We start from the raw sequence: 22969 nt of genomic DNA, 5'->3' as shown, positions 1-22969 counted from the left end.
TCTGCAGTTCCTTCTTGACACAGTACATCAAGGTCTGTTTACAAGTATTTAACAGTTAATTTCAATATATTGATTATTTACATCCCAGAATGTTTTCACACAATTGTCAATTTCAATATTAAATTTTGTTTCAGTTACAAAGTACCGGAGTAACTCAGCAAGTCAGGTAGTGTCTTTGGAGAACATAGATGGGTGATGTTTTGGGTTGAGGCCCTTCTTCAATGTGTCTGAAGAAGGATCTTAACCAGAAACATTGCCTATCCATGTTCTCCGGCGATGTTGCCTGACCTGCTGAGTTATTCCGGTACTGTCATTTTGTGTATTTACCAGCATCTGCAGGTCTGTTTCTACTCTTCATTACAGTTACATCTATTTAATGGAACAACTGATCCAAATATTATGCAAATAATGAATGAAATTACTGCACAATTGCTATTCCTAGGTCAGGAATATACAATTTTGGGATTACTGTCATGCCACTTAATATTTAAAAGGAAAGAAATATTTCCAACCTGGTGTGTCCATATTTTGCTGGAATTGAACCTGTAAGGCATGAACAACTTATTAGCTGTTGTAATGTAAAGGCAGTTGGGCAATATTCCACATTTCACAAGACAACTAGAAATAGGAGTCACAGTTACCAGATCCCTGAAGCCTGCCCCGCCATTCAATAGGATATATGCTGGCCTCAACTCCTCTTCTGTGCCAGTTCTCCACAATCCTCAATTCCTTGATCTTTCAAATATTAATCTCCACCTTAAATACATTGAGTGATCTGGACATCACCACCCAGTGGAGCAGAGAATTCCAGAGATCCTCTCAAAAAAGCTTGTCCCACTTGTCGGCTTCGGCACATTTTCCTCCAAACCTTCCCTACCCATTAGTGGATTTTAAATGTCATAATTGTACCCACTTCTATCACTTCTTGTTGCAGCTGGCTCCCCTGTATGCAGCACCCTTGGTATAAGTTGCTCTTGGTATAAGTTGCTCTGAAAGGGAAATCTTTTCCCCTTTCACTTTAAACTTAATCCCTCTGATTTTTGACTCTGCTACCTTGGGGAAATGAGTGCAGCTGTCCGCCTTATTGATGCCCCTCAAACTTATCAATCTCTATAAGGTCACCTCCCTCAGCCTCCTGCACTCCAGGGTATAATGACCCAGCCTATGCAGCCTCTCCCAATAGCTAAAACAGTCCAGACCTAGTAATATCCTTGTCAATTATTTTTTGCATCCTTTCCAGTTTCATGACACCCTTCCTATGTAGCAGGGTCAGCATAATTGTACACAGTACTCCAAATGTGGCTTTACTATATCTTGGAGAGCTGTAGCATGATGTCAGAATTCCTGTTATTCACACCAATGTACCTGCAACCCTAGGTCTCTGTTCTCACCACATTCCACAGGACCCTACCATTTATTGCACAAGCCCTGTCCTGTTTGTCCTGCCAACATGCAATTTATGCAAATTATCCCCATTTACCATTCCACGGCCTGTAGGCTCAATTGCTGAAGTCGTAGATAACTTCTTCACTGTCCACTATATCACCAATTTTAGTAATATCCGCAAACCTACTAAATATACCACGTACATTCACATCCAAATCGTTAATGTGTTATCCTGGCTAAATTGGAGCAGCCATGTTATTAAAATAGAGTAAGGGTTAATGTACTGCTCGGCCATTTTGGTCAAGTTAAATGTGCCTTTGCAGAACTGAGACAAGCTGCTGAATGGTGCCAGTTTGCCTGTGGCCTAGATAAGAGCTGCAGAGAAAGAATGGGACATCTGCAGTAGTCTTACAATGAGGTGCAAAATGCATGGAACTCATTGGATCAATGCAAAGCAGATATACATAGTTTAAATAATGTTGCAAAGCCTTATTTGGATAGTTGTTGAATGGTTGAAATGTTAAGCTTCATCTGGGTTGCCTGAATCTCAGGGCACATGTTGCATTATTCACCTGTGTTAACTTCTTTCTAGAAGCTCCTTTTGAACACAATGTATTGGTTACTATGTTATTGGGTTGGGGAACTGTTCATCATGTACTGTTGTAATCAAAATGTGTTATTGGACTGTACAGAGACCACCCCCATTTGGTTCGGCCCCTCAAGGTTCGGGGACCTATAAAAAGTAGCTCCCACGAGGTCCAATGTCGATCTTCTGGAAGAACACTTGGGACTGCGTGACCTTTTGGAGTGTCGCTGCTTGCACGAGGCTAGAAGGGCTTGGCAAGCAGATATAAGGATCGAACCCACGGTAGTTAGGTATTGTATAGGGGAACTGTTACTGTGTTATCCAAAATAAAGTTTAGTTGCTTAAGTGCTTTATTCAGTATTTTATTGACTGAAACTAGACTGGGGGGGAGCTTAGAAAGAGCTATTTACTTTGGGGGCTCGTCTGGGATCTCAACGGACCCCCAACCACAAGTTTGCGATTAAGGATGTGGAGTTGTCCCGATCGCGAGTGCATAAATCGGCTCCACGGTGCGGTTTTTGCATTGATTTTCGGCACTTCGCTAGTCAGAGCAGATCGATCATTCGCGGGCTTGGGAAAGGGTCCCAACAAGATCATAGAACAGAGTGTAGCAAGCACGGGGGGGTGGGGACACGATAGCACTCCTTTGGGTTAGAGCCCATAAAACACAAGTGGAGTTAGAGGCCCTAATACTTGGTAGGGCCTTTGGTAGCTGCAGCTGCTGGCAAAGCCAAATTTTGTGTTAGATTTGGGTTAGAAGCCCTACCCAGAATTGGTATGCGATTGGCGGGATGACATCTGGTGCCAAGCAGGTGGTAAGGAACAAGCCCATTTGACGGGATGACTTAGGTTGGTTAGAGGCCACGCCTCTGTGAGTGATCTGCAACCCTGAAAAGACGGAAGACTCTCGTAAAGGCACCAGGCTCAGTGGTTAGAGTATAGATTGGCTGGGAATACACTAGTCCATTCGAAATTTCATTTTCAAATAAATTTGAATTTGAACCCGTATACGTACATTGGTACGAACCAAAACTGATTGGTCGGAACAGAGCGAGCTTAAATTTGCAGAATACAATGTATCTAAATACAGAAGTTCACATTGAAGTTCTGATTGTACGGTAGAATTCGAATTCTGTGTATATAGAACTTCGGAGTTTGTACAGCGTGTTTGAGATTGATCCCGAATAGGGGCTGATCAACTGTGAGTAGTAACCCTCTGATCAATTGTTTATTAGTACCTGATAGCGAAGAGTAACTGAGAGAATTATTTCGATCGCTGTGTCAGGGGTGGGATCGTTCTGTTGACCGAGTACGCCACGAGGAGGATTTATTAGTGGGTGATTAATCGTATGCTTGTCGTGTATATTGGGATGTGTCTTTGTCTACTTGTAATTGGGGGAATAGTTTCTTGTTTGATTATAGTTTTGCTTGCATGGTTCGGGTTTATTTGTCTTTGTGACCTTAAAGTGTTCTGAGTGGGAGAGATTGCTGCTAGGAGATTTAAATATTAAGAGCCTTAGTTTGGGAGACTGAAATTCTTTGTTTACAGGCTGAAAATTGAATGAGTGATTGTGAATAAGATTGAGTTGATAAGAAAGTTGAGTGCTCGATTGAAGGGTAATCGAGTAGAACAATTGAAGAGCGATTGAGTAGAGTGATTCAAGTGAGCGATTGAATGAAACAATTGACTGAATGTACGATTGTGTGAGAGGTGTGAATCTGTTAGACGTTGGCTATTGTGTGAAAGTGATCTCAGTGGCCTTGGAGTCTGAAAGGAAGGAGCGAGTGTAGAGGTGTGAGTACCTTGAAACTTATCTGTATTGTGTTCGATTATGTAGGAGGATGGGAAATAGTCTGGAGAAGGACCTAACAAATATTTCCGGATGTCCATTGAGAATAATCTGCGATAAGATTCCTCAGAAGGCAGAAAGACTAAGGGAATTTTTGGGCAATTTAAATAAAGTCTGAGGGAACGAACTTTGGCAGATGGGTGGGCTAACGTCTGTAACAGGAATAACCTACATAGAGAAAATTATTAGGCGATATGGCGATAGTGAAGAAGGGAACAAACTCATTAAATTATGGAAGATGTTTTTTATTGAAGGAAAGGTAACTAAAGAAGTTGTTCTGCTTTCTGCTTTAAGAATGGCAGCGTCCAACCTAGGGATGAGGATGGAGGAAGAGAGAGCTGGTCCTTCTCTAGGTATTTCGGAAGAGAGAGACATTAAAAGTCATCAGCAGGAGCAGGAAAGTGCACCGACTTTTAAAGAGGAAATGACTACGATGGCTCTTAAAGTGGAGGTGCCGACTAAAGTTAAACTCATCAAGTTTAGTACAAGCGCAGCGGTTAGCGTGGATCTCGAGGGGAGCCCAATGATTAGAAGCCCAATATGTAAAAGAATGGGCAGACTTTTTCGGAATAGAGTCACAGCATTCCTCTCAGCCCTCTCATGTTCTTAGTTCTAAAACACCTTGCGCAGCTTGCGAACAGGGGGCTCGGGTGGAGTCAGCGGCATCTTCGACTCCACCCACTAAATTTAAATCCATAGCAGGCAAATCGGGAAAGTACTCTCTAGCTCCGACGATTGCTTCACCAGCAGAGGATAGTGTGGAGGATCAGGGAGCTAGATCAGGGAAGGTTCCTCAGCAGTGGGTGCCGAAATTAATTAAAAAAACAACTGGAGAAGTAAAGGAATCATTCCTAAAGTATAGAGATTCTGATAGCAGAAAGAGTAGTTTCTCTGAGGGTGAGACAGTAGGGGGCTGTGAAATAGCTGATCCTGATATCGCTAAGATTATAAGATCGGAACAAATCCCCGATATTATGGAAATGGAGCGAATGCCCCGTAGACAATTTCCATGTAGGAAGGTACATAATTTGCTTTTAGAATTAGATACTGCAGTAGGTGCAGACTACCCGGGCTACAGACGTCAGCACTCCAGTGCAACCTAGTTCAACAACAACTAAATCCCTCCAGAGACCAGTATTAAGAATTCGGAAACTGGAAGTGACATCGAAGGAAAAGGAAGAATTTAAGGCATGGATCCGTCCTGATTACCTTAGGGACATGCCTATTCGAGAGCCTACTTTCCCTCAATTTAATTGGACTATTGAACTGTGAGGCCCGATCAATGTTACATCTGTGGGGAAACGGGACACAGGAGCAGAGCTTGCCCTATGAGGGAACATAGAGGAGGAAGGGGTCAAAGAAGAGGACCACATGATCTTAGATGGATATAGGGATACTTGGGACCCTGAAGATAGAGGAAGAGAACACTGGCCAGTGGATCGGGGGGCAGAGAACCAAGTATTCTGGCAGCCCAATCTTTTCCGGTGGCCCTGATCTGCCAGCTAGTCCAGAGTGTGGACAGAGTAAGATGACCCTTACCTCAAAGCCTAAAAGGTGAAATCTGAGGGTATCCTCATGACATTAAGACGGCCCAAGGAAAATAATAATAAATTATCAGAACAAGATTTTGAAATCCCAGGAGGAGAGATACAAAGAAGCTGATTGGGATTGAGAAACTTCACCAAAAGGAAGGAATGTTAAAGTAGAGACAAAGTAGCTGGTGTCAAAAAAGATAAGAACTGAAGGGAACTAAACTGGCACTGGGGAAAGAAATGAATTTATTGCGCAGGAGGTATGAGAGTAGGGATAGGAGCCATTATACTCATTTGTTACAAAGTTGTTGTGCCTGCAGGACAGCGTCACTTACAACGCCACTATCTGGAAAGTGAGGTAAAGTGTATGTGGACCCTCAAAAACGGGCAGAAGACACAGCTCATCCATTATCTCCATCCAGGTAGTCCCCTAGAGACAAAAACCAACAACGAAGAAGAAATTATACTGTCCTGTCCCTTTAATATATCATCTGGGAAAGGCCAACAAATAAAGAAGGTTGGTCCTTGGTATTCTTACTCCTTTGGAACTAACATCGAGGAGGAAGAAGAAGATACCTACCCTAGTGCCCAACTTTAACATAATATAACATTTGACACCAGTGAAGGGAAAAGAAGAGAACAACATCTGAAACTCTCTAAAGAAATACAAACAACCTCTGAAGATTATTGGGGCAAGCACCAATTAGAATACTCCTCTGTGGTTCGGAGACACCTACTTTGCGCGTAAATTCTAGTCATTAGAAATAAATTGACAAAATTCTGAATTCGATCTCTAAATTGTATTGATGAATTGGAAGGACTTTAAAGTTTAAGATTTGGAACTGACATGAGATCTGGCTACGGAGTATTTAAAATTTGATTATTAATTTGGTATTTTTATTGTCTCATTCCCAGACACACAGCCAAAGATGGGAAGTATTATTCAAAGAGCATCAGGGAAGGATGGAACTTGGGGAGATCTGGTAAAATGGGGGAATATTCAGGGAACATGCGAGTTGGCATTGAAATATTAAGAAAGAGGAAATGTAAATAGTAGAACCCCCTTCAAGAGACCAAAGTTAACCGCCTAAGAAAGAGTTACTGGAGGAAAAGTCTTATTAAATTAGAAGAAATAATAGGGGAATGGGTACTTGCGTCAGAGTCGATTTATTTGACCGGTGGTTCTAAATTTGTCTAACCCTTGATAGTAAAGCAGCTCCTATTATCAAGGTGAAAAGAAATTGTCCCTAAATTTGGTATTCTTAATTGGCTTTATAATAAAATTGACAACGTATGGAAATTAATTGATTAAATTTGAACAGCTGGGAATTCCACGGGAATTGGATTGAATTGTGTTATCGACCACAAGCTGTGGAATGAAGAGGGTGAGACGGACCCAAGACTTAAAATATTAAATTGAAGGCTGAGACTGAATTTGGTTGATTTGAAACATTCCTCATGGTTTGCTTTAAATAAGTCAGGCCTGTAGGGAAATCTGGACTGAACCCAGCTGAAATTTACATGAGAAACCATCATCAGATATACATTGAAGAACATCGTGTGAATACGGAGAGGGCTGATTATGTTGATCCTAGGATAGGAATGATTAATAGAATAGCGATAGTAAATAAAAGGCCCTTGTGGCTAAGGGGATCAGGGGGTATGGAGAGAAGGCAGGTACGGGATACTGAGTTGGATGATCAGCCATGATCATATTGAATGGCGGTGCAGGCTCGAAGGGCCGAATGGCCTACTCCTGCACCTAATTTCTATGTTTCTATGTTTCTAAATAGAAAAAGGACTAGTGAATGACAGCTTTGTCCCAAGTTTTTCAGGAATTATAGGTTATAGGTTCAATCATGGATGGAGTAGTGGGATTGACAACACAGATGGATGGGATTTGTGCCCACGAAAACTCGGGAGGTGAAGACTCAGCAGACGGAAATTGTGAAGCTACCCCCACGAAAACCCTGGAAGCTTGATGAGATTCTAGGAAGAGACATCATCTTGTCGTTGTTAATAGATTGGTAATTCAATAGTCACCCATGTATATTTGATTATCTAATTACTAGGTTATCATAAATGATGGTTTATCGTATATGATAAAAGGAAGGAATGTTAATCCTGGCTAAATTGGATCAGCCATGGTATTAAAATTGAGTAAGGGCTGGTGTACTGCTAGGCCATTTTGGTCAAGTTAAATGTGCCTTTGCAGAACTGAGACAAGCTGCTGAATGGGTGTCAGTTTCTCTGTGGCCTAGATAAGAGCTGCAGTGAAAGAATGGGACATCTGCAGTATTTTACAATGAGGTGTAAAATGCATGGAACTGATTGGGTCAATGCAAACCAGATATACATAGTTTAATTAATGTTGCAAAGCATTATTTGGATAGTTGTTGATCGGTTGATATGTTAAGGTTTGTCTGGGTTGCCTGAATCTCAGGTCACATGTTGCATTATTCACCTGTGTTAACTTCTTTCTAGAAGCTCCTTTTGAACACAATGTATTGGTTACTATGTTATTGGGTTGGGGAACCGTCCATCATGTACTGTTGTAATTGATTTGTACTATTCGACTATACAGAGACCACCCCCATTTAGTTCGGCCCCTCAAGGTTCGGGGACCTATAAAAAGTAGCTCCCACGAGGTCCGATGTCGATCTTCTGGAATAACGCTTGAGACTGTGTGACCTTTTGGAGTGTCTCTGCTTGCACGAGGCTGGAAGGGCTTGGCCAAACAGATACAAGGACCGAACCGGCGCTGGTTAGGTATTGTATAGGGGAACTATTACTGTGTTATCCAAAATAAAGTTTAGTTGCTTAAGTGCTTGATTCAGTATTTTATTGATTGAAACTAGATTGGGAGAGCTTAGAATGAGCTTTTTACAAATGTAGATAAGGAACAGCAGTGGACTCTGCCCAATTCCTGTGGTATACCATTTGTTACAGGCCTCTGGTCTGAAAAACAACTCTCTAATCCCCCATTCCACCCCCCCCTCCTCTTTCGTTTCCTACTTTCATGCCAATTTTGTATCCAGTTGGTCAGCTCAACCTCTATCACATGTGCTCCAACCTTTAAGACTAGTCTATGATGAGGCACCTTGTCAAAAACCTTAGTACAGCTCATGTAGACAACCCATTCCGAGTAAGATAATTACAAAATTAACATGTTGAACCATACTCCAGCCGTAAAGAGGATGAATTTTCACAAGACGATGTTTGTGTGAGTGTAATGTTGATGCATCAAGGCAGTTTTATAATGAGTTTCTTGGGACTTTTCCGTGGACCAGGTTCAAACGGTGCCAGGATCCTTGAGTACTCCAGACTAGCCATCACAACCATGAGGCCCAAATGGCCAGGGTGGCATGAGACTCATTGCTGCCAGCCACCGCTCGTATCAGTGAAGACATGACCAGCAGAAGGGCATGAGACTTAATGCTATATTAATCCTTTTTCCTGTATTATATATTAGTTGCTTCATTAATTTTTTTCCTGCAAATATTAGTTGCTTCATTAATACTTTCCCTGTATTTCACTATAATAAACAGTTTGTAACCTTGAAGTGTTTTTTCTTCAATCATTGATCCAAATCCTCGAAAAATTGCTTACATTCTATTACACCAGCAAAGTCAAAATGCGTTCAGAATTGAGGTCAGGGGCAAAATCTAATATAGAATAAAGAAAGAGGGCCTTTATTTTCTTTGTTAGGGAACAGAACTAGTTTCAATCCAATGTGAGCATAGCCCATGATACAACTATATCCAGTTTGTATCCAGTTCCATTGTCTGTAACTCGTTTTCACCTAGCCCACAACTAACAATGGCCTGTCTCCTTTATCATCATTACGTTTTTGCTTATCTTTAATTCATTTGTTCTATATCACCATCTCTATCGCACGTTTCCCTTTCCTTGACACTCAGTTTGAAGAAAGGTCTCGATCCAAAACGTCACCTTTTACTTTTCTCCAGAGATGCTGCCTGACCTTCTGAATTACTCCAGACTTCGGTATACAACTATATTCAATTTGGTATTAATTTATTATCATGAGTACCGAGATACAGTGAAAGACCTGGGGAAAAATTATCAAATTTGTGAGAGAGGATCTCCCGCACTTATACTGACTTTCCCTAATCAACCCATCATTCCAAATAAATGTATATCTTATCCTTCAGATGCCTCTCCAGTAACTTGCCTACCACAAACATTAAGCTTATTGGTTTATAGTTCCCAGGTTTGGTTTTTGCAGCCTATCTTAAATAGTGGCACAACATTAGCAAACCTCCAGTCTTCTGGCACCTCACCAATACATAATGATGAATCATATATCTCAGCCAGGGCCCCTGTGATTTATTCACTGGCTTCCCACAGTGTGAGAAGTCACTTGTGCAAGTGACTGCTGATCCTGTTTTCGATAACTGTTTCTTGCCTGACTAGACCACTTCAGTACCTAATGACACAGGTATGCTTGCGCAAAGAAAGCTATATGTATAGAAACCTGCTTGTACAAAGATCTGTGTGTGCATGCAAATTAGTCATCATTAATCTTGGTCATCTTTTATGGTAATCTTTTATCTGTACAGCATGTGTGATAAGCATGTATATCTATTCCTGAAGTGAATATATAATTAAGATGGCCTGTTTAAAATAATTGAAAAACAATGATCCACAAAGCTCAACTAATACCTTTAATTGTGGAGTGCCTTCTTGAGGGATATCGTTTGCTTGGCCGCCTTTCAAATGTACTCGTCCGCCGGAGCCTACTTTTATGCGTTGCTTCGTATTCAGTCCGACCACTGGAATAAATATTGGTTAGGTGTTACATTAAATATAAAAACAGGTACATATGAACAAAATAAATTTGCAAGATGATACCTGAATCGAAAGCGAGACCCCAAACGCAGTAAGTCTGATCGTTCCTCTTTATTTTGGGTTGGCGCTCGTAGTCGGAAAAAGGCATGATTCTCCACAGCACACCTCCATAAATGTTTACATGCTTTGGAATGATCTAACCGGAAAACAAACGTATGCTCCTGTTCTCGACCCTTTGATGAAGTTGGAAATATAAAGAACCCTTTTAGAATTACAATATTTATGGAACAAAGTCCTTTAAATAAAAAACAGTGCTTAAATGAAGGGATATGTGAATTCATCCATTTTGCATCCAATGATGGAAACAAACTACTTTCTAAATGTTGAAACAGTAGGTCCAGAGAGGTTTGTGATATCATGTACATAATTCATACAAATGTCATGTAATGTTGGCCTTTAGAACCTGCTACAGCCTCAGTAAAAAATAAAATGCAGTTGAGATTCAAAATGGGTTAAAACTTGTAATGCAAATGCTCTCTGCACTTAAATCAAATGGGATGAGTCCAATATTGCAAAGAGAGTTATGATGGGAAAAATTATACTGGTCCTGGCTATAATCTTCCAAATATGATCTTTAAGAGTGCTGTCAGCAAAATCGTAAATGTTACTTCCCATTTCAATTTTTTTAAAATCAGAATCAAGCAAGTAATGACAGATCTTTAGTTTAACCTTAGTAGTGGTGGATGTCCTGGAAAGAATAATCAGGGGTAGAATTCGTCATCACTTTGATTGAGAAAGGCTGCATAGATTTGTTAAAACAAATATCTACTAAATTGATAGGGGTTTTAAATTAAATCACAATCTGGAAAAATTGATATTTACAGATTTTTTCCAAAAGGCTTTTGATAACATGCCTCAAAACATTCTTGAAATTATTTAAAATGGGAATAAAGGTCACACGTTTAAAGGCTTGTGATAGTGTGTGCAGAAAATTGGCTAAGTAACAAGAAATCAACAAGAGCTTGTTTTTCAGATGCAAGTTCCATTCCTCAGGGCTCAGAATGAGAACTAGTTCTTAACATAAATTAATAATTTGGATTTGGGAATACAGGGGAGATTTTCCAATCCGCAAATGGCATAAATCTTTTTTTTTTAAATTTAGAAGCATGTATACAAATAATAGCTTCAGTTAAAAAATTTAAACTTTTAAATCTCTCCCTGCACGGGAGACCCGACCTTTTCTTGTCGGGTCTCCGTTGTAGTTGGGGCTGCAATGAGGTGCGGCCTCCAACAGAAGAAGACCGGGGACTCTGGTGCTGACGACTCACCGTCACCGTCGTGGAGCTGGCTGAGTCTGGAGCGGGTGGAGCGGTGGTGGAGTGCTGCTGCGGCCCGACCTCCGGAGATTAGGAGGCTGCTACTGCGGGTCTGCGGACGGCGGCAACGGGAGCCCGCGGATCCCTGGAGGGAGACCGCCTTTCAGGGCCCCTGCAACAGCGACTTCTCCCGCCCGAGTTGCGGGGTCGAAGAGCTCCTGGAGCGGGGCCTAACATCACCGTCCCGCGCGGCTTGGAATGGCCGCGGGACTCTGCGAGCGCACGCCGGGGGCTCTAACACCAAGACCCGGTGGGCGATCTTGCACCACCTGGCGTGGCTTTAATGGCCGCGGGACAATCGCCATCGCCAGCCGGGGGCTTTGACTTTGACTCTGACATCGGGGGGAGGAGAGTGCAGTGGAGAGATAAGTTTTTTTTGGCCTTCCATCACAGCAATGTGATGGATGTTTATGTAAAATGTAAATTATGTTGTGTCTGGGGTCTATTTGTTTGTAATGTATGGCTGCAGAAACGGCATTTAGTTTGGACCTCAAGGGGTCCAAATGACAATTAAATTGACTATTGACTATTGAGTTGAATATTGATAACTTCAGAAATAATTTAAAAAATGTCCGCCCAAAAATTTAAAATTTTTATACAAGTTACAAAGGTATGCGTAAGTTGGCTTCTTGAAATTGACATTTATCACAGAGGGGGGAAATATTTTGAAAAATCCTATTTAATTTTGTCTTTGAATAATGTAATCTATATAGTATTTTAAATTGTATCAAGGAGTGTCTAGCATTTAACAAACAGTGATTTATATATTGTAAGCTTTCATCCCATGTGTCTTTTATTATGGGTTGAGCCAACTCGTCTTCCCATGCTCGTCTGTATGATTCTGAAGACGGAACCTCAGTATCTAAGAGGATATTATAGATATAAGATATTAATTTATTGGTATTGGGATGTCTATTCAAGCATTCATCAAGGGTTTCTGGCCCCTAAATCTATAGTCTTGCATGTGTAGTTTTACATAGTCTCTAAGTTGCAAATATCTAAAAAAACTATTAGCGTGTAGCTCGTATTTCTGCTGTAGTTCCTGAAATTAGAGAAAAATGCCTTTTTGATAAAGGTCTCCCCCAATTTTAATTCCATGGGGTTTCCATTGGACAAATCCTCTATCTAAAACAGACGGTTTAAAAGAAGGGTTATTTGCAATCGGGAGAAAAAGCGATAAATTATCCAATTTTAGAGTGGGTTTTAATTGTTTCCACATACGTATAGCACTATGTATAATCGTATTTCCACCGGATGTTTTTTTATTCAAATTAATCGGAGCTAAAAGAATCGAGCCTATTTCTAAAGGTAAGCAATCCTCCTTCTCCATCTTTAGCCAGTCTTGCTGTTGATCAATGTCATCCAGTCAGGTTATATTTTTAATATTAACTGCCCAGCAATAAAATGGAATGTTTGGTAAAGCTAATCCTCCGTTAACTTTGGACTTGCATAAGTGTTTTTTTTTAATTTATTCTGTGGTTCATAATGTCCCAAATAAAATTTGTAACAGTTGAATCTATTTTTTTGAAGAATCTTTTTGGAAGATATATCGGAATTGATTGGAATAAGTATAATCATTGTGGGAGAAAAATCATCTTTATAGCATTAATTCTACGAAATAAAGAGATGGGGTTTTCCAATATTGGATACTTCTGTGTAATTTAGTAAGTAAAGGAGGAAAATTTGATTTGAATAAAGAAGTATATTTCTTGGTCACATAGATTCCAAGGTATTCAAACTTTTCATGGGCAATTTTAAAAGGATACTGTTGAAGTATAAGCGGGTTTTGTTCCATTATTAGCATAATTTCACTTTTACTCCAATTAATTCTATATCCTGAGAATGAACCAAATTGAGATGAGATTTAATAAACGTGGAATGCTAATTTCTGGGTTTGTGATGTATTGTGATACATCATCTGCATATAAAGAAATGTTGTTAACTGTATGTTTAGTGTTATACCCATGAATTTCTGAGTGGGATCTAATACTCTCTGCGAGTGGTTCTATAAAAATGACATAAATCTTGGGGGCACCGTGAGCAGCGAGGAGGCCAGTAACATACATCAAGGGAATAGATAGGTTGGTGGAATGGCAGTTGACATTTAATGTTACGAAATGTGAAGTATTGGAATTTGGCAGAGGAATAAGAAGAGATAATATAAACTGGGGGCACAATTTAAAATGGGTACATGAAAAGAGTGATCTGGAGTACACAGACATTGGATTTGGATATGGATATGCTGAGAAATCAATTGAAGTAAATTGCATGGGATCCTAAGCTTATGACTAAGATTCTAATGAAAAGTCACAATGAACCTTTACAAAACGCTTGCGTGGCCACAAATAAAGTAGTGTGTCCGGTATAAAAGTAAAGCTTTTACATGCGATGCGGAAGACATTTACCAAAAGTTCCTAATTTTTAATGACACAAAAAAACATGCACAACTTCAAGTATATGTCAAATTGCAAAACAATTCCATTCCTCTACCGATCTTTCATGTAACATCCCATCCACCGCCACCCCCTCCCACCACCAAATTCTATGATCCACCTGCACAAGGGAAATTTTAATATTATTCTACCAATCATTGTCTTTTGAGACGAGGGAGGAAACCAGAGCACCCAGTAGAAAACCACAAGGTTATAAGGAAGATATGCAAAGTTCACGTCATTAGCTTGACAAGCTGTACCTACTGTGCAACAGGAATATGGACTTTAATTGGGAGATTGGAAGAGCAAGAATCATGAGGGATTCTCATACACGTCTTTAGAATAATACAAGCTATAGGCAGAGTAGATGCAGAAAAATTGATACGTTTGATTTAATGAACATAGAATAAAAGTGACGAATACAACAAAATGTTACTCGGGGAACTATACAGTGCATGGTTAAGATCCAGAAAACACTGTCAGGAGCAGGTGAAGGTAAATCCAATTGTGTTTTTATATGCAACAGGAAACTGGATAAGTGCCGTTAAGGGAAGTTGCAGAGAGCAGGTTAATGAAACTAACTAGATTGCTCTTGCATTGACCTGGCATGGACTTGATAGGACAAATGGCCTCATTTTGAATTGTAACCATTCTGCATTCAATCACCCCACAAAGAGAAGGAATACACTTATCTAATCCAGATCACAATTGGATGCGGTTGTTGCTTATTGTTATTGAAAGGTAAATACAATGGAGCAAATGAATGCCTGTTGGTTCCCTCACTTAAATGACAATGGCAACACTGAACTGAAAATGAATCTCTGCTGGGTCAAATTTGTCACCAGGCCAAACTTTCAAAGATTCCATCCATTGATATATACATAGAAACATAGAAAATAGGTGCAGGAGTAGGCCATTTGGCCCTTCGTGCCTGCACCGCCATTCAATATGATCATGGCTGATACATTTAAAAATAATAATGCAAATCATACTGCATTGGTGGCCAGTAGATTAACTTAATGTATCCATTAGGATAGTTGAACATGATCAGTGGAAAGTCAATTTGGATTGGATTAAATCAATCAGGTGCAGGAAGTGACATAGATGCACCTTCATGCACTGACCCACATCGAATCCCCGTGTGCATCTTACACTTGTTGCTCACCTGCTCATCATCTTCTATCACAACAAGAGTTAGTTTGTTCTTTCTGAAATCCAACTGAGTAATTTTAGGCCTGTACAACATAAAGAAAACGTGCTTACAGGGGAATATCAGCAGCTTTCCAAGAATGTTAATTACAACAGAAGAAATCAAATTGCTTTACCAAAAAAACAGGCCTATTTTGTTGGATCCTTCAAAAACCAATATGCCGGTTGGTGTCAATCCAAGAGAATATTCATAGCCATCTCTTCCCTAGTTAATATAGATCACACACCAATTAGGCATTAGATGCATACATACACATATTTGAACAATTTTTATTTTTTTAAAGAAAGAATTGTATTACCTTACCTTGACTATGTGCATGTTAACTCCATACATTTCTAGCCATTTGGCTTTGTTCAGATAACATAATTCTGCCTGTGCTGGGCTTTTCCCCCTACCACAATGAGAAAGTAAAACCAGGAATTATGTCTAACAGACTTCTATTTTCACATCATTCCATGCTATGACTAAGTCCTGTTTTACCCTTAATCCTACAAATTCTTCACAAGCTACATAAAGAATTAAGTAAAATATATTACCCCTCTTTATTCTTCAGTAGATGGACAGGCAGTCAATAGGGACTTCAAAACAGACTAAAACTCTGAATATTTCAGCTATAGTTCCTGTCAGCTGATCCTATATTCTTTGTCTCAGTCAATATAATCATTTTTGAAATTGGCTTATTTATAGAAATATCTTGCCACTATCACTGGCAACTACCACGAAGCCTACATTGTAAATTTCTCACTTTCTGATGACCAACCTGACAAAAGTAATGAAAAAACATAACTTTAGGTTTTTGAAACAGGCAAGGCACAATTTTATTCTAGTTGCCACCGTGAGATGGTCTCTACAGCCACAAGACAGCAAATAGAAACAGCTGAGGTAATTTTACATCTTGGTATGAGGCTTCATTAGAGCATTGTTGGTATTGCATCACATATTATCAACCAACCCTGAATGTTGTCCAGATCAATTCCATCACATTCAGACTTTGCTCGCTACAGGATGCCCAGCCTCTTGCTTATTTTTGAAATCAAAAGTATGTATCTGTCCAGTTCAGTTGTGGTGACTCCCCCCTCCCCCAACTATATGCATGGTGGGGTCTCAGCAATGGTAATTAAATTGAATTTCAAAGGTAGGTACTTAAATGCTCTCTTGTTGAGGTGTCCATTGCCTGGTAATTTTGTGGTGCAAGTGTTACTTCTCATTTATCAACCCAACCCTGAATGTTGTCTCGATCTTGCTGCAAGCAGGCATGATCTGCTGCAGTAGATGAAAAGTCGAAAATGGAATTGAAATTGTGTAAATTATCAGTGAACATCCTTACTTCTGACCGTACAATTCAAAAAATGTCACCGATGATGCAGCTGAATATGGTTAGACCTGGGACACTGCCCTGAGGAACTCCTGCACAGAAGCTGAAATGATTGACCTCTGACAAATGAAGAACTTGTTTGAGAGCTGTATTGTTCCAACAACACTGTCTTCATTTGCATAAATTATAGAACTCCCAACTATTGGGGGTCGTAATTTTGATGCACTTTGACCAGTTTTATCAATGTGCTTTGATGCCTCTGTCAAATACAGTCTTGATGTAAGGAATAATCTCACCACACTTCTGGAATTTAGCTATTGGGTCCACAGTTGGACCAAAACCGAGGTCTACAGTGATCCTGATGAAATTCAAACTGGATAGTGAATAACTGTTGTTTGATAATTCTGTCACAAGACCCGCCATCACTTTACTGATGACAAAGTATACAGAGTATATAGATTGGGCAGTTAAGTAGCCAATTGGATTTGTCCTGCTTTCTATGAGCAGGTGATATCTAGGTAATTTTCCATATTATTGAGATGATGTCAGCATAGTAACTGTGCTGGAAAGGCTTGGCCTGTGGCATAGCTAATTCTGGAGCTCAGGTTTGGGGTACCATGGCTGGAATTCCATGTATTACAGTTGCTTCGCTGTATATGATGCTCTCAGCAAATCATGTCAAGTAATTTGAATTGGCTGGAGACTGGCCTCTGTGTTGGTGGGGATCTCAAGATGGAGCCAAGGTGAATTTACTTGTTCAGCAATTCTGAGATAACATGATTATGAATATTTTGGGATTTTCTGCAGCACCCACTTGCTAACCTATCACACAGTTGACAATGGCAATGTTATCCTTCTCCTGTTGGGTGTTAAATTGTCCACCATCATTCCTGATCACATATAGGACTTTGAAGAGCTTTGAACTCATCCATTACATTTGAGATTACTTGCCTGTCTTTTGCATGCATTTTTAAAATGCTGCTCAGCATGAGGTTCTGTACTGCAGCTGGTACTCACCACTACCCTGGTACCATAAGTTATTTTTAATACACCTGGTTCTTCTCCTGGCATGTCCAACTGTACTTCTCACTGAACAAGGGTTGGGCAAGCTAGGTAATAAAGTTTATTTTAGTTTATCATCGTTATTTGTACCGAGGTACAGTGAAAAGCTTTCTTTGTTGCGTGCTATCCAGTCAGCTGCCAGGCCATGAGATGAACTGTGTTAATGTATCGCTTGACCTGTATGTGGGACACTTCTCCCAATTCACATATCATTCAGAATTGCTTGTGAAGGACTTTGCAAAGTTGACTGGGTGGGAGCCTCTTCGGTGTCTTTGAATTCAGTATCTAGGTCAATGATTGGTAGTTTATCTCTATTTGAGCAGTGGTAATGATACTAGACCATTTCACAAGACATTTAAGAGTCAATCACATGGGGCGAGTATGCAGTCTGAGAAAGGACAGGCAAGATTGGCACATTTAACATTTATGAATCAAATGGATTTCATGACAATCCGGTAGTTTTCATTATTAAAACTAGTTGAAAACAATTTCAATTCTAGTTGCCATGGTGAATTTGGGTCTTTAGATGATAATTTAACCGCTGCACCATAACAGAACCCTATGAACTTGCTGAAGTGGAGGAGATTATAGAGATCAAGAAAGTTGAAGTCATGAACAATTTTAAAAATGAGGATGCTAGTTTTTAAAAATCAAACCACTGCTTAACCAAGAGCCACCAGAGATCAACGAGCTCAGGGATTAGGGCTGAACAGAACTAGAATATCAGAACGTACAAAATAGAGGTGAGTAAAGGTTTGGCATACTAATTTGGAAGTCACCTCATCTAATTTGCAATGTAATCACTGCTAATTAATTTATAAATTAATTTCTAAATTAATTAGTATAGTGTTATGAGATATTTCAAGTGACAATTTCAGCATATTTTGCAAAATCTAGTTTAATATTAAAAAATCACTGCACTCATAAAAGGACATTTTCATCAAATGCAGCAAGATAATTTTGTGCACTTTGCTTTATAAAATACATTAGAAGCATAAAATTAGTCAAATAAAATTAAAGAGTCAAACAGGACTGAGAAAAGCCATGTCACATGGACAAGGGGAGAGGCAAAAATCAGCAGAATCAATAGTCACGGCCCACATGTGGCCGGAATGCAGATAAGGGGAGCCGGTAGCAGAAACAGCAAGTGCAGCATGGGAATGGCGGGGGTGGTGGTGATGGTACTGTGAGCAGAGGTAGAGACAGTGCGAACCGGTGGTGGCCACGCAGTGAGCGGCAGGAGAAACAGCGTGAGCCACAGACGACCAGTGCTGCGGGCTGCTGGAAGGGGAGGATGAGCGGGTGGGCGTTGCTGTTAGTGGCCATGGCAGCGGCTGGCGCTACGAATGGCGGGGAGTGGAACCTCCGGGAGAGGTGGCCAGTGCTGTGAGTGGCGAGGATGGTCCGACCGGCCGCGCCAGTAAGGTGCGGTGCAAACAGGGGGCAGCAGGCGCTGCGAGCAGCTGACACTACGAGCGGCAAGGAAGGCAGCATGAGTCAGGGGCCATCAATGCTCCGTGTTGCAGGAGAGGTGATGTGAGCGGCCCCCGCACTGCGAGTGGCAGGGGAGACAGCCCGGGCTGGGAACAGCACAGGCAGCCATCAGTAGGTCAGTATGCTGTAACTGAAATTACAGTAACTGTAACGAAGTTCATAAAAACAAAGCTTTACAGTACTCCAAAACGGTCATATATACATGTACACGCCTCGGTGGTGAGCGCATGAGTTCCTTTGGCGGTAGAGATTTCCAAACTACAATATCTCTGAATGTAGAAATGACTTCCCATCTCATTCTGAAACCTTTAGTTTAAGACTGTGTTTAAGAAGGAACTGCAGATGCTGGAGAATCGAAGGTACACAGTTTAAGACTGTGATTTGGTTCTAAATATCTTTGTCAGGGATATTTCATTCCCGCATCAATCCATCAAACTTCAAGAATTTGTTTCCCATTCTTCTTAACTCCAATGAGATCAGCTGAATATAATCATATAGTCCTCCTATAATATTTCCACTATTCCAGGAATAAATCTTGTCTATCATGATTTCAATCCTCCTATCATAAGATTTCCTTCCTCAGGTAGGGACTAGACTCCTACAAAATCCTTAAATGGAGACATGACAAGGACCTATAATTGTAGCAAGACCTATAATTAAATCATTTTCTGAAAAAGGCCAACTCTGCTAACCTTCCAAATTGCATGCTATTCCTGTGAATGAACATAACAATTTATATTTAAGGACACACAGGGCCCACTGAACACAAAACTTATCAATTTATCCGTACAAAGAAATTTCAATTTCCTTGCCTTCAAACATACCCATTGTTCCTACTTGGGAGGCCATAGTGGTATAGAAGGTGTTTAAGAAGGAACTGCAGATGCTGGGAAATCGAAGGTACACAAAAAAATGCTGGAGAAACTCAGCGGGTGCAGCAGCATCTATGGAGCGAAGGGTCTGAAGAAGGGTTTCGGCCCGAAACGTTGCCTATTTCCTTCGCTCGATAGATGCTGCTGCACCCGCTGAGTTTCTCCAGCATTTTTGTGTACCTTCGTGGTATAGAAGGTAATGGAAACAGCTGCTCTTAATTTATCAATTACCTTCAAATTTCTAGCCTACACTATATTTTTTTCAGAAAGGACATTTTTTTGTAAATTTTCTACTTTTTGCTTTTAATTATTGAACACGAGAATAATCTGTTTACCAATTTAATTTTTCCAAAGCTATTTGAAGAGCAATTTATAACTTAAAATGAATCACATTTTTCAAAATATTTCCTGTATTTGTTCCCTCATGCTTCCATTTTCTCAAATAGCAGAGAGGATTTCTTGGATCCTTTTCATTCTCCATTACCTGTTTTTGTAAAAAGCATTCCTGAATTATTCCAACATATTCCACTCTCCATTCATCATTATTTTTTAGAACTGCATTTCCTCAATGCACTGCCTCAATCAATGGATGAATCAGCATACACTGACCTTTTTCATAATGAAGTTAGTTGACAGCAAATGCCTTTTACATGACTTATTAAACCATGGCGTATTTTTCCTCTGTGACAAAGACGCTGCGACAAATAACTCCCACATTTATTTTTGACTACAAAGAGTTTTGAAACCTCCTCCAATCATGCAGATTAATCTATGATTACAACAATCTCTTGATCGGCTAGGGCAGGGGTCTCCAAACTATGGTCTGCAGGCCACATCCAGACTGCCACGAGATTTTATCCGGTCCACAGCAAGCTGAGGGCAGGACGGAGCGTGTGTCAGTTAGGCGTCGTGTCGATTCGAGTCAGGGAGCACGGTAGACCGGAGCTACTCTTAGTGTTGTTACTGGGTAAGTCCCTCGAATGGTCAGTGCCGAGACAGCACAGGGCTCTCTCTCTCTCTCTGCCTCTCTTGCATTAAATTTATAAAACTGGCATTTCTTTATTTTTTCCTATGGCCCGCAAAAATGTGCCAAATATATTATGTGGCCCTCACGCTGAAAAGTTTGGAACAAGTTAGGTCAATGGGCCCAGGATTGGGAGATGGAGTTTGATTCAGATAAATGCGAAGCGTTTCATTTTGGTAAGACAGAGCAGGATCGGACTTGCACAGTAAATGATAGAGCCCTGAGGATTGTTGTAGAACAGTGATATCTCGGAATGCAGGTACATAATTCCATGAAATGGGCAATATGGGTAGATTGTGTACAGATCTGGCTATCCTGCTATAGGACGGATGTCATTAAAAGGGTCAGGGTGCAATAAAAGATTTGAGGATGTTACTGGGTCTGGAAGGTTTGAGTCATTAGGAGAGGCTGGATCTTTTTTCCCCTGGGGTGTAAGAAGCCGAGGACAGACCTGAAAAAATTGTAAAATCAGGAGCGATAAAAGCACCATCTATTATTTCCATGTGAGGAAAGTCTAAAATTAAAGGGCACAGGTTTAAGATGAGAGGGGAACAAATTAGAAGGGTCCTATAATTTTTCCACATGGGGGGTGGAATTATGCGCAATAAGTTACCAGATAAAGTAATAGAGCCAGGTACAATTTTAACATTTAAAAGATACTTGAAACGGGTACATAGATAGGGAAGATGTGGAGGGACATGGGCCAAAGAGATGGAACTAGTTCAGTTTAAAGACATTTCTTAAGAGATATATTTTAAGAATTTACCTGCAATCCTTCCACTGAGTATAAATATCTATTTCCATATCTTCTGTCTGATTTGGATTAAACCGGAATTCTGACACCAGTTCCGAAGAATGTTCAATAGGTTCACAGTCCCCAAGCTCCGCTAAAGAAAATTAAATAATTTATCCTGGAGTCATTGGAAATAAGTTAGATCAATCCATTTTTTGCACACATAATGTAATTGAACAAACTTTTCAAGTTTTTTGTTGTTTTTTTTTGTTTATTTTATTAGAAGTTAATACAGTACAAAACAGTACAGTGGAACCTAATTTTAGGTGCCAACTATGTCATACCATAATCCATTCTATGTACAACCTCTACTTCTATGTTTTGAGAAGGGAAGTAAGACAAGAAAAATAAAACAATAGAAAGGGGAAAAAGAGGAAAAATAGATGGTAGAGAATAGAAAAACGTGAAGTGTGTATATAAAAAAGAAAGAAAAAGTGGAAAGTAGAAATAGGAGAGAAGGCCCCTTAAAAGAGAAATTTTCAAATCTTTATTCGGAGATGTAGATCCATCCGCGGCATGAACTGAAATCAGCAATCTTTACGGCACCGCTGCATCACATGATTCCAAAAAGTCGATGAAAGGAGACCAACTCCTTCAGAATTGGTCATATTTATCTATTAGTCGGAGTCTCATTTCTTCAAGGCGTGCTATGTCCATCATATTCCTAATCCACATTTTAACAGTTGGTATGGTAGTATTTTTTCAAAATGTAAGTATCAATTTCTTTCCAATTATTAACCGATAATTAAAAAAAACATTTTGGTCTTTATTTAAATTGATATCTTCTACTATTATTCCAAATATAATCCATTCCGTTTTAGGTTCTATTGGTTTCTTTTCAAGTTGATGATGAAATAATAGAAATGCTGAGAATATGCAGCAGATCAGGCCACATCTGTGGGAAGAAGAACTGATAACATTTCAGCTCAAAGAGCTTTTTTCAGAAATAGTGAGGAGGAAAAAAGGCTCAGTAGATGGGAATGGGACATGTCTCTGATCAGGTAAATTTAGCGACAAAGGGGATAAGATTTTTGGTTCTTTAGTTAATGAGTAAATTGGCTAAGTGAACAAGTACAATGGAGCAGCAGTAGAGTTGCTGCCTTACTGCGCAGGTTTGATCCTGACTATGGGTGCTATCTATACGGAGTTTGTACGTTCTCCCCGTGACCCGTGTGGGTTTTCACTGGGACCTCCGGTTTCCTCCCCTGAGCTCCCAGTTGCATGTTAT

At 40.1% G+C, this 22969-nt stretch overlaps 1 protein-coding gene across 1 annotated transcript in view; it reads right to left on the bottom strand.

Moving 5' to 3' along the window:
* LOC129710642 (band 4.1-like protein 4B) overlaps positions 1-22969 on the bottom strand; it is a 212797-nt gene that overhangs the window by 116989 nt on the left and 72839 nt on the right. Inside the window, exons 7-13 of the mRNA XM_055657793.1 lie at positions 21715-21835; positions 15485-15572; positions 15297-15385; positions 15137-15206; positions 10227-10396; positions 10038-10147; positions 513-543 (exon numbers count right to left, since the gene is read on the bottom strand). Coding sequence (XP_055513768.1) covers positions 513-543; positions 10038-10147; positions 10227-10396; positions 15137-15206; positions 15297-15385; positions 15485-15572; positions 21715-21835 — 679 coding nt within the window. The remainder of the gene's footprint in view (positions 1-512; positions 544-10037; positions 10148-10226; positions 10397-15136; positions 15207-15296; positions 15386-15484; positions 15573-21714; positions 21836-22969) is intronic.

Source organism: Leucoraja erinacea, chromosome 2 (genome assembly GCF_028641065.1).
Source record: "Leucoraja erinacea ecotype New England chromosome 2, Leri_hhj_1, whole genome shotgun sequence".
Lineage (NCBI taxonomy): Eukaryota > Metazoa > Chordata > Chondrichthyes > Rajiformes > Rajidae > Leucoraja > Leucoraja erinaceus.
The sequence above is the reverse complement of the archived record's forward strand: the minus strand, read 5'-3'. Positions and strand labels throughout refer to the sequence as shown.